Here is a 12,940-nt window from a genome sequence, read left to right as displayed (position 1 = left end):
AAGAAATTACAAAGAAGAAAGTGTAGAAGAAGAGAGAAATTCGGATGTCGAAGAGTGAATGTGTATATGAATGAATTTGATGATGTGATGAATTTTTTCAAGCCTTGAAGTAACTTCTATTTATAGGAGTTCCAGGACCCCGCTAAGCTGCTCTCTTCCACCACTAAGCTGCTCTCTTCCACCGCTTAGCTGCTGACCAAACATTAAGCATGGGTTTGGTCACTTTGCCAAGCAGCTTAGTCACCTACATGGGTGAGGTCATGCATGAAGTACGCATTCCTGGGTGTTAAGTAAACTTTGGCCAACTTGCTGAGTGCATACCACCAAGCTCCTATATGGCACCGCTGAGCTGCCTGCTTGAGCAGCTTGACCGTGACTAATGTTGATGTGGCTTAGTGCTTGGCTCCACGTTGGGCACTCCAGGTGCCATGCTAAGCGGCTCAATGAGCACTTAACGTGTGTCATGCGTGTGGTGGCTCGTGTTTTGACCGTGCCTAGTTGAGTCTGACCATGCCAAGTTGGTGTCCAAGTCACGCTAGGTGTGCATTTGGTCCAAGCTAAGCTGCTTAGTGAGCAGCTTCATGTTGACTTCATGCTTTCCACATAAGCCAACTTGTTGAGTCATGCTTAAGGCTAAGCACACAACTTGTCATGCTAAGCTTAAGCATATCATGTATGGATCATTTTGGCCTATTTTGAGAACTTTGCTTGCACTTGAATATTCCATATATTTTCTACCTAAATCCAAAAAAATAAAGTAGAAAAGAAATACACAAAGCATATATACAAGATTGTGATATTTTATCCAAAAAGTGTTGAATTAAGTTGGTTTTCTCAAATTTCTAAGGATAAGTGCCATAAAAAGTGTATAAAATTTAGGCATTTTTGGCACTTATTAGTGGGATAAAAATGAAATCATTTGTTTGGGATCATTTCACTAAGCTTCCTTTTACAAAGACTAACCGCCAACACAACGCCAAATGTAACCATTGTCGTAGGACATATTTTTGTGAACCAAACAGACATGGTACAAATTCTATGCGCAAACATTTGACACAAAACACTAATGGATATTTTATAAAGTGGATAAGCATGGAACACTTCATGGTTTTATGTCAAAAATGTAGAGAGTATGTTTTAGATGGAACCAGTTCTATGGGCTATAACTTAGAAGAATGTAGTAGGGTTGTGAATGAATTTATTATTTGTGATGAAATGCCATTCAAGGTTGTAGAAGGACGTGGGTTTCGTCAAATCAACTCTTTTTAGAAGAAAAGAAAAAAATTAAAGGCTTGATTTGCAAAGTCATGCAGTCGTCTTTGTATGACAACAGATTGTTGGACTTCAAACCAAAATTTAGGCTATATGTGTTTGACTGCATATTTACTGATGAAGATTGGAGGCTACAAAAAAAGAATCTTGAACTTTTTCCTAGTGGAAAACCATGATAAGTGCCAAAAATACATAATTTTCATACACTTTTCATGGCACTTAAATCAACACTTTTGGGATAAAATATCACAATCTTGTCTATATGCTTTATATATTTCTTTTGTACTGTACTTTGTAGGATATAGGTAGAAAAGAGAAGAATTTATCAAAGGCATACAAAGTGCTCAAAATAGGCCAAAATGCTCAACAGATAAGCTTGACTCATCAAAATTTGGCCTATGTGGAGTCAACATGAAGCTGCTCACTAAGCAGCTTAGCTTGGACCAAACTCACGCCTATTATGACCTGGACACCAACCTGGCACGGTCAGACCAAATTTACATGATCAGAACCAACTTGACACAGTCAGAACACAAGCCTGACACAAGCTAACCTGCTCAAGCAGACAGCTTAGCGGAGCACCTGGACCGCCCATCGTGGAACCGCACACCTGACCAGGTCAGTAAGCACCAGGCGACATCACCACCAGCACGGTCAGAGCTACTCAAGTAGGCACCTCAGTAGTGCCACCTAGGCGCTTAGTGGTGTGCACCCAACAACTTGGTGTTAGGTATCAGTGACATAATACACCTAGAAGGGGGGTTGAATAGGTGTCGTGGTTCCCACTTACCGTTATTTGCACCAAAGCCTTATTTTGGAAACTTTCCCAGTTAATCGATTAATGATATGACTTAATTGGTTAAGTCGCACAGAAATTGTAGTTGTTGTATGGCTCAATTACATAGCCAATTACAGAATTTATTTAGCAGATATATTTGAACACAAATGATCTTTATTTGGCAGTAATGCTATATTCGAAATATCAGCTTCAATAGGAAATTAAAATATACTAAAAATAGCAAAGAGATAAGGGAAAGAAATAGCATGCAACAAGGTTTTTATACTGGTTCGTTTTGCGGTCCACTGCAAAACTACATCCAGTCCTCCCCTCTGATCCGGGAGATTTTTCTTCACTAAAATTGAAACCAATGTGCCTTACAAACACACTTCCAATTACAAGACCTTCTTGAGTTCCCAAAACCTATACCTTGGTTTGACCTTACCCAATCGCCTAGGAAAACCTTTTCTACGATCCAGCCCCAACCAAGAGTATGCTCTAAACTCAAGACCTCCAAGTTTTGGTGAAGACTCTCTGATCTATTTGGTGGTACGACACCAAGAGATGACTTCCCTTGTTACACAAACAATACAAAGAATCAAAGTAATGTGAAGCACTAAAATGGCTCAAATATAACAAGAATCAAATATTACAAGAAAGAACAAGCTATAAACCCTATACAAATCTCACAATTACTATGAATATGTATAAGATGAAAATCATGAAGAACATGTGATTTTTCCCTTTAATAGATCTCTAAACAGTAGTGAAACAATCATGCAAGAACAAGATATGATGAAGAACACATTTGATAATATGCAATGGATGACATGTTAATCTTAAGCATAATACTATCTCACTCTAATCTCACATGCAATTCCCTCTTCCTATATCACATACATGAACATGAAAATACGTAACCTATCAATTCTAATATGAATGTATCAAATCATATGTGAAATCTGTTAAAAAAACAGTTTATATAGAAATGCTGGTTTTCACCCAGTTCATCGATTAAATTACCTGTTAATCGATTAACGGGCTGTTAGAGAATAACTGAAATCTGTTTTTCAGTTTTCTGTTGAACCTGTTAAAACTATTTTCACATTAATCAATTAAAGCTTTACTTAATCGATTAACTAGGGTATTTTTAGTTAAGATGTTAATTGGTAAACTACTTATATGTTATGCTTATCAACTTTACATGTTTTACCTTTATGTTATGCCTAAAATACACAAATAACATGTATGATTAATGCGTGAACATATGATAAACTAGATGGCATGTCTCATGTAATGATATGATAGTTTTTAGACTTTGCGAGATTTGCATCTAGGTTTACCTAACCTAGACTCAATAGCTAAGACACATCTAAGACTCTAGTCTAGACATGAAGCTCTTGAATCTTTGGCATGTTGATTTGTTGAGTTGTCTTTAAGCTTTCACTAAGTCCTTTGTCTTCATCAAAACATAGGCAAGCATAAGTGCACTCTTGACACATTGCACTTTTAATCTCCCCCTTTTTGATGATGACAAACTCAACACCAATTTTTTTTTTTGATGCAAAGCTTGAAGATTATCACAGAATGCATGGTTGTTGATTTCAAAGTTAAACGCGCATAGCTAGACAACAGAAGCTTGATATTATTTTACAACATGCACACATTTAAAACAACTTTTCTCCCCCTTTTTAGATTATCAAAAAGATAAACTAAATGAAGTTTTACTCAAAAGTAAGAAGAGATATGAAGTGAACTCAAACTGTAATTAATCAATTAGTATTGGGAATGTAATTAATTAACCAGTTGATGAAGGAATTGAACAAGTGCACAAACGTATCAGCATTTAATCGATTAAGACAACAGGTTAATCGATTAAACCAACAAAATACAGCAATATGACAGATTTAATGGCATGGAGGGTTATACATCAACCAATCAAGCATGGAATGATCAAGCATTGACATTATAACATTGAAGAAGCATTTACATTATAGCATTGAAACAGTAGGCTCAATCAAACATAAGATATACATATAACCAAACATGGTCAGGATCCATTAAACATGCAATCATGCTATATTTGACATATATAAGTAAAATGAAACCATAATAGAAACGATTTAAGTTCAAAACGACATGCATAGCAAGTTATAAAGTTACAACAATAGTAGATAATAAGAGTTACAATCTAGAAAGCAAAGAGAAAAATATGTCTCGAAATTACAAGGCAGCATAAATCCTACAAATTAGCCATATAGAAGGACTAAACCTAGGGCAATCTAAGATCTAAGGCCTTCTAATCTAAGGATGCGGAGGAAGATCTTTGTTGTCAGGTACGGTCAAGCTACTATCACCCTGGATGAGTAATCTCAGCTTCTCAAACTCTGTACAAAATCTCGCATTCTGTGCCTCAGCAGTCTTCTGGACAAAGCTCCTCATAGCCTGATAGTGATTATCGATGTAAGCAACCTGACGCTCCTCAAATTGTTCCAAATTAGTATGGTAGGATTCCTTCAAAGAGATAATGTAAGTCCATCCTATTGTTCAGCCTTTGCTCCATGGCATCTAATTGAGCTAATCCAAAGAACGATTCTTGTTGCGCAATTCCAGATGGCTCCCCCTGAGTCTTTACATTAGGCTGATTTGTCCCAGCCTGATCCTCATCATCAGATAGCTCCAAATCCACCATAGTAATATATTCCTGGTATTGCCAAGTACTTCCATACTTGTAGATACCCATCTTGTGGATAAGGTTTTCACCAACAAGGTGATCTTTGTCAGAAGTCTTTGTGACGATGGGGTCAGATACGTCAATATACAGATAGTCAATAATTCTCGATATGAAGATACTATAAGGCATCAATTTGGATTGTGATGTAGAGACATTATACATGACTTTCAGAATTTCTTCAGGCCAATTAACCATTATGTTCTCCTTCACATCATACATAAATTTCATATCATTAACAATAGGTTGTGCATGGTTAGTGTTCCTATGAATCAAGATGTACGCAATCAAATAGTGAAGCAATCTATTCTCTACTGATAAAGAACCAACTTTAGTCAATTCTCCCTAGACATACCAATGAGGCCCTCTCAAACATGATTTATATACCTCAACAGCATCGAAATCAGCAAGCCATTCACAATCACCTAGGCTAACACCAATAGTGGATAAGCCACCCACATTCATAAAAATGCTACTATCCATTTGAAACAAATTTCCCGAAATCATAGCCCAATATCTACCATCCTTATAACGGAAATTAGCATAAAATTCCCTAATCAAATATGGGTACAGATTACCCGTTAATTCCAAAAACATTACAGCACCCTGAGCCTGCGTATCTTGCAGAAATTCAAAGTTCTGTTCCGCCATCCAGGTAAGATCAACATACCTTGTGTAAGTGGGTTTCCTTCCCAAAAATTTGGACAACCGAGTCTCTTGAAGAATGAGAGAGTAGTAGGGATCTCCACGATCGTGCCTCACATTCGGATTTGAAGATGAAGCAATGGGAGGTCTACGAGTGCGTTGAGCAGTTGTCTTGTACCTCTTCGAACGTCCTCTTTCCATTGATGATTAAAAACCGTGAGTAATGGAGGATGAAGGAGGATAAGGGAGGGAACCTAGAGCTTAGGGTTTAGGAAATAGGAATGGGATTTCTTGGGAAATAGAGATGAATTGAAGAGCACAAATGGGGTAGAGGTGAGGTTTAATGCTTCTATTAAGCTAAGATTCTAAATTTGCTGCTTGCATTTGAGATTTTCAGAGAATATGAGGAAGAGAGGATTTGAAAAATGGCAAAAAACGTTTCTGATTCTAATATATCTACTGCCGTTAATCGATTAAGTGCTGCATTTAATTGATTAAGCAGTGTAAAAATTCCAGGTTTAGAAAAATGAGCTCAGGTAATTGATTAAAATAAGTTTTAATCGATTAAATTTAATGAAAATTGAAATGTTTGCTACTGGAACTCATTTTAATCGATTAAGTAGGATAGTTAATCGATTAACAGACATCAGATATGCAGAATCAAGAGGGTTTTTTGTTTTGTTTTAAAAGCATGCAAATATTTCTAACATTTATTAAGCAATTTTTACTCAATCACATATACATTTTCACACACGAACATGAGTCATAAAAGGAATAGGATGTATTCATAAGAAATATATATTTTGAAGCATAGAAGACAAATATATATTTCTTCAGTAACATTGAATATTGAGAATGGAATTTGATTTCTATATCCTCTTTTGCCCATTTTGGCTTCAGAAAAAATGATGGACTATTTCTAATAAGAACAAGAGTTGTGAGGATTATGGGAAAGAGACGAAGAAGATGAATGATTTCATATATATTAATTGCAGAGTATGAAGATTATAAAGACTTTGAAGATGAGTCATGTAATAATTTATTGAGATTTCAATTGGCATGATGATGGTTCATCATCTCATGTCAGCATATTCATGGTTTAAAATTGGGACAACATGGAGAACATTTTTATGGATATAGGGTAGGAAGAGATAGAGAATAAAGTGTATTCTAATGTTAGGAGATGAGTTATCTTCTCTAACCAATAAGAGGTTGTCACCACATTAAAACACGTTATCACAAATAAATTAAAAAAATTAAAATATTAACAAAATATTATGACTCTTTATTCATTGTTGCTTCCTTACCCTGTCTAGAAATAAATTAAAATAAAATTAAAAAGTTGTTAAAATATTATGACTCTTTTTTCAATGACTTTTCCTTACCCTATATTCTCAATGTGATGTCTGATGTTCACAGTGCTACTAATCATTTTTACACCAATTGAAAACTTCACCGAGACACACTTTATTATCTTTTTATAATTTGATTTGGTTGGATATAATCTCCTCCCCTTTTGTATCTTTGTTTCCATCAAATATATTATGATTTTTCTTCAAATGCTTTTACGAATCCATTCCATTAAAACAACTAGCCACATGACTTCTTTTCGTCATATCTCATATGCATTTCCTTTCCTCCTCCTGGCCTCGATTTTTTTGCGTTTTCCATTTTCTTCAGCAACATTAAACATTTATAAGGGAATTTGATTTCTATATCCCCTTTTCCTATTATGGCTTCAGATAAAATTATGGGTTATTTCTGAGACGAACAAGAGCTGTAAGGATTATGAGGAAGAGTCGAAGAAGATGAAAGATTTCATATATGTCAATTGCAGAGTATGAAGATTAAATGGACTTTAAAGATGTGTCATGTTATAATTTATTGATATTTCAATTGACATGAGAAGAACATTTAAATGGACTTTAAAGATGTGTCATGTTATAATTTATTGATATTTCAATGGACAATATGAAGAACATTATTGTGAAGAAAGGGTAGAGAAGAGACATTGAAGAAAGAACCACAATCTTAATGTAAACATGCGTGAGACATTACATTGCTTTCAAATTTTAATTCATATATAGCAGTTACACTTGCAGTACTTACAATTTACAAACTTGCACGAAGTAGAGTGCTTTCATTTTTTAAAATTAGCTGTATAGAGGTGGTAATGCTATTTATAATCTAGAAGTTCAACCTCAACTCTTGTATACTTAAAACAAAAAAAAAACATTTTCTTTAAAGAATAGAGTCAATTGTAGAAATCTGTTTGAAGGTTTAAGAATGGAGTCAATTAGTATTTGAAGCTTGAACCTAGAAATTTGACAGCCAAAGGTAAAAAAAAGAAGCACAATAGCTTCCACACTAAAACCATCCATCTAAGTCTCTTGCCTAAATCATATACGAAGTTGAACAAATATTGTGTTCTAAAAGTTAAGTTCAAACATCAATGTACAAACATCTAACAGAAAAAAACTACAGAAAGCATACTAGATCGAGATAAAGGCCGGTATCATTTGATGAATTGGTCATCTGTACTTGTCACACAGCTCCGGATTCAAACCCTTTACCTTAAGTGCAGTAAACTTAAGGAACCACAAAACATCATTGAAGATAGACTATTGAAAGTGTTCCAGTTCAGCATTGAGTCCAGTGTCAGAGATCCATTCTGGAAATGTGGTTAAAAAGACAAAGATGGACTGAATTCAACAGCAAAAGATGAAGGGTGCTATTGACGAAAAACATTTAAACTCTCCACTAACAATATCATTTCCATTTCCAGTAAACTCCTAAAATGATCGTCAAAAGAATATGGTGTCACCAACACATTAGTCTTCCCTGGAAAATTTTCACCATTAAGTCCCTCAAATATATAAAACGTCAGAAAGTTTGTCCGTGTGAGGGACTAACTGGGAGCAACAAAAGGACAAATTTTGTGACGATTTATATCTTTGAGTACTTATTTAGTAAAAATAATCTTTGGATGATTAATATAGCGGCAGCATAATATAATCCTTGTAAAGGGCGAGATTATATGGAAGTTTACATTGAGGTCAGGATTCCATAACAAAAAATATGGCTTTGGAATATTTGAGTTGGCACCCTCCTATACATATAAAAGTATGTCTAACTCATGGACGAATGAGTTTCAAAATGAAAAATCCGAGCTATAAGAACCTTCATGAGGGTATAAAAGGATAGACTGCATCAACAGGAGAAGATGGCCGAGAATCTATGGAACTGCTATTATGTGGCTGAAGAACAGAAGCTATGGAAGAAGAAGCTAGAACCTGACTGACCCTGCACACACATTTTAGAAAGACCATTGGATCAAGGAGGAGTAAACCAATCACGCCTAGCTGCAGATAAAATACTCGTGAATGATCTATGGGATCTTTTGAATGAAGATGTGGAGTCTGGTGAGGATTTCACAAGGGAAAGCAAGGAGATCACAAACATGGTTTTTTCGAACTAAGGGATGAAGTAATTTTTCAACTCTTCAGGCTTTGAAAAACAATCTTGTGTGCCTCAATCAACTTCACAACATGCATGCATATTTCAATTCGCCTTGATAAGGTCGCAAATCAAGTTCTTTGACCAATTTAGGGGCTTACTCAATTATTCATAGTAATTTCTCCTGACTACTTAAAGAAGAAAGTATTATATACTCTTTGGATTCCAAGGATATTAAATGCTTCTTCTTTGTCATTTAGTACTTTCTAGTTTAATTAGTTAAGCATTATCCTGAGGGTACTTTGTTAAGAAATGCCAAAAAGGATGAGTCTCAGTGATACCTGTTGAAGGCAGCAGTACTGATAGGAATCACACCTTCTGGAGACACGAGTGCATCAATTGGAACATCGGATGGAGTGATTGGTATTACTCCTTCCTCCAGTATTTGTTCAGAATATGACAGTGCTACTGCAAACTTAAAGCCAAATTGCTTAATCGTGATAGAGTTTATAGGCTTGATTCAACTAAACTCTTGCAATTCTAGAAGGAAGAAATACATACCAAGTAAGGGTTGCTTCCAATTCCGTGTCTTTGCAAGGTCTTGATAATTTTCCAGGAAGGTATCATAGTAACTGTGGAAGGAGAGAATGGTAACTGCTAAGACACCTTGGACTATGTTTGTAGCTTTTGCGGGGACTGGGGGAAAATACTAATACAGAATGTGAGGAGTTAAGTGTTAAAAACTCAAGCTTAAGAGTTTGTGAAATTGTCAATATTCTAACAAACATATACTAAGCTAACTAAGAACAATTTTGACAATGGTTGGTAAATATAAGATCTAAATTATGAATTCTAGTCATAATTTCTATATAACTGGGACAATGCATCATAACTGATCTATATTGTTTACAGAGAAGGAAAAAAATATAAAAAGTATACCCTCCACCACGTCCTAAACGTCTTCCAGATCTATCAAATGCCAGTCCTAGGACGGGAAATAATAGAAAATGATTAGATATAGTCAAGCTTAGACATTAATAATGAAATAAGAAATGAAAAGTTCACCAGGTAAAAGAAACAAATCAACTGGATCATTTGCCTGCATAACTGCACCGGAGAGATGTTTCAGATGGTTGTTGACATTGGCCAAGCAGGATAAATTTTAGAAAATATATTGACAGATGTCAACCCCACAAGCCAGAAAAATAAAATTAAATGCACAAAGTCGCCAAGATACAGTGATAGATGCACATATCTTCTAATGGGTCCTGTCGAAGTGGTTTTGCAGAAGTTATGACAATGTGAGGCTTTACTTTTTCTTTTTCTCTTAAAAAAAGAGAGGATTTACATGTTTTAGCTGAAAAGACCCTAATTTAAATATGCATACTATCTATACAATGTGATTCAAGATGTGAACAACCTGATCATTTCTTGAAACAGATGTGTAGGAACAACATGCTGTTAACAGTGAAAACAATAAGAACCTTAGGAGAACAGGCGACAAAAGCTAGGCCATTGAGATTAGAGAGTCGAAGGCATATAAACCCCTTACCTAAGTCCATACTCCTGATGTGGGACCCAAGTCCTATACTCTGTTGCAATTGGATCCAAACAGACATCAAGCAAACTAAACAAATTTTTGCATAAGGATAAATTTGAAAATACTAGCTTCACATGCTGTTAATGATCATGACCTGAATGCTTGATAACTGAGACATTTTTGTAACAAATTCAAACTTTATTTGGAAGATTCAAACTTAAATTTTTGTTAAAGATAAATTTGAAAGTATATTTGCAAGTTGGCTATGCCTAGGAAAGCTACCATGTCCAAGCAGTAGCAAAGTCAATTAACAAATTTTATGCTTTTGAACAAACAGAAAAGCGGAGTGAGTACCATCTTCAGGTGCATTTCCATCAGAATCAACTGGAGCTGGTTCTAAGATGTCCATTGAGTTGACAACAAGATCATCAATAGGCGATATGTTGAGCATACGCATGTGACTATTCTTATCCTCCACCCGTGGAACATAAAGTTTTTTTCCACCTGCATATGTTCATCTTGTCTTGACTACGAAAATACATAGAAACTCCACTAGAATTAAAAGATATTATTTTGAAGGCAAGAGTTAAATGTGGTTGACAAAGAAAATACATAAAATGCCACTTATATATGCATAAAAGAATAAGTATATAAAGCATATCTGCTAAGAAGTTCACTCATAAATTTTCCTTGAAATTTGACACACACTAGCAGAGATAAACGTTACAAGAAAACATCAAAAGTACCAAAAATCACCAAACTTTATATTCATATATATAGTTATCCAACATGATTCCTTCAACAATTTTATCCTAAGTATTAGATAAATAAGTTCAAAATTCTAATTAATAATAGAACCCCCATTATTCAAAGAACGTCTTGTCCCCAAGAGTTGGCACAATTGGTAAAGCATCAGAACATGAATGTGCACTTGGGTTCATACCCCGGCAGTTGCACAATCTCCCAATAAAAAACTTTGCCTATAAAAAAAGTGTTTTCACTATCTATTGCCCTTAGGATAATGGTTAAGGAATCAAAGAAGGTAAGTTTTTACTAAGAGTAGTGTTGAAGTGTTGTATTCAATAGATTAAGGCGTAAAATATTTAATTTTCCAATAAAAGCTTAATTTTACTACTTCTTGCTCTAGCAAAGTAAATCGTAGAAGATAAGTAATTACATACCACTGGCTGGACCTTTCAAGATTTCTGACAATAGTTTAGATGTATCAACTTCCCGTAAAGCACTGCAGCTTATGTATGCACATAATCTAAGACTAGATTTGAACCATGGAGCTCCCAGAATTATATTTTGAATATCATGATCTGAACAAAATAAAATATCAAAATTTAAATAGCCTCTTCCACGGATCACATTATCCCAATCTCTAAGACTATGCTTGGGAGTGTGATTTTTGAGGATAAAAGAAATGATACTTGTTTGGGAGTTGAATTAAGCAGATTTGAAAGTTTTGGAGGGTTTAAACTCTCTAAAACTTTCTGTGTTTATTTTTATTTGTATAGTTTCCCAATTTGTGTTCTTTGGAGACAAAATGTAAATATACTTAATTACTATCGGTAAAATTATATAATTACACATTATTGTTCATTATTTCTCATTATTAATTAAATTTTTATAAGAAAAATAAAAAATATTATTATGTGTTTATATTTTTCATCTAAATTTCATACTCTCAAATAGTATAGAATATTAAATTCTTTTCCCTTTCTCTCTCTAACTCTCAAAACCTAAGAAGAATTTGTTTGTGAGTTAAGTTTTTTTAGAGTCAACTCATAAGTATATTTAATGGCTCGGAAGCCTTTTTGTTCCCTCTATTATTCTTCCATAACCAACTCCCAAATAAATTGTAAAAGAATGGACGAGTCAGCAATAAGTTCAGCAACAAGTAGCAATACCTTGTTGAGATCTGAGGGATGGTTCGATTGCTTTGAGGACCTTTTTTACCTGAGTTCGAAGCATACGTTTGTGGTTGAATATAGCATTGAGATCATCACCATAGTTGGTTGTATTGCTGGTCATGGTTAAACGCTGCTGAGATAGGCGTGAAAAAGAGGGACGGTGAAATTGCAGAGTGACAAGTGCCATTGTTGCTGTTGCTCTTGTATACCATTGTTTCATCATCATCGTCATCCGTTCTGTTTTTTCTTATTGTTTTTAGTAATTGATAAATAAAAAAATGTTAATTGCTGTCACGTTGTTTGTACAGTATGTTATTGAGGAAAGCACATCTACTATCTCATACTTTGTGTGTCATGTATCATACCTTATGATTGTGGTTAGAAAATATTTAATAATTAAAATTTAACTTAAATATATTTTTTCTGACCAATCACATGCCACTGAGACATAGAGTTGCACAAAGTATGAAACACCAGATGTATACATATTACATATAAGTTCATTTTCAATTAAACATTGATCAATTTTTATTTAAAATTAATTTTTAATAAAAATAATTTAATAAAGAATCAAACACATAATTATTATATTTATTTATAAT

General features: G+C 34.5%; 1 protein-coding gene across 3 annotated transcripts; it reads right to left on the bottom strand.

Moving 5' to 3' along the window:
- Positions 1-7,670: 7,670 nt before the first annotated feature.
- On the bottom strand, positions 7,671-12,586 carry LOC109336983 (5-formyltetrahydrofolate cyclo-ligase, mitochondrial-like). 3 transcript variants are annotated; one of them, XM_019573839.1, is made up of 8 exons: positions 12,336-12,586; positions 11,604-11,744; positions 10,777-10,926; positions 9,948-9,989; positions 9,822-9,867; positions 9,444-9,514; positions 9,224-9,350; positions 7,671-8,097 (listed from the first exon to the last, which is right to left on the bottom strand). In XM_019573839.1, the coding sequence occupies exons 1-8, from the start codon at positions 12,568-12,570 to the stop codon at positions 8,085-8,087; spliced, it is 825 nt and encodes a 274-aa protein (XP_019429384.1). In that variant the 5' UTR covers positions 12,571-12,586; the 3' UTR covers positions 7,671-8,084. The 3 variants fall into 3 exon arrangements, with proteins under 3 accessions (XP_019429384.1, XP_019429382.1, XP_019429381.1); XM_019573836.1 differs by lacking the exon at positions 7,671-8,097 and adding an exon at positions 8,116-8,729; XM_019573837.1 differs by lacking the exons at positions 7,671-8,097; positions 9,948-9,989 and adding an exon at positions 8,109-8,729.
- Positions 12,587-12,940: the final 354 nt, after the last annotated feature.

Source organism: Lupinus angustifolius, unplaced genomic scaffold (genome assembly GCF_001865875.1).
Source record: "Lupinus angustifolius cultivar Tanjil unplaced genomic scaffold, LupAngTanjil_v1.0 Scaffold_1_604, whole genome shotgun sequence".
Lineage (NCBI taxonomy): Eukaryota > Viridiplantae > Streptophyta > Magnoliopsida > Fabales > Fabaceae > Lupinus > Lupinus angustifolius.
The sequence above is the reverse complement of the archived record's forward strand: the minus strand, read 5'-3'. Positions and strand labels throughout refer to the sequence as shown.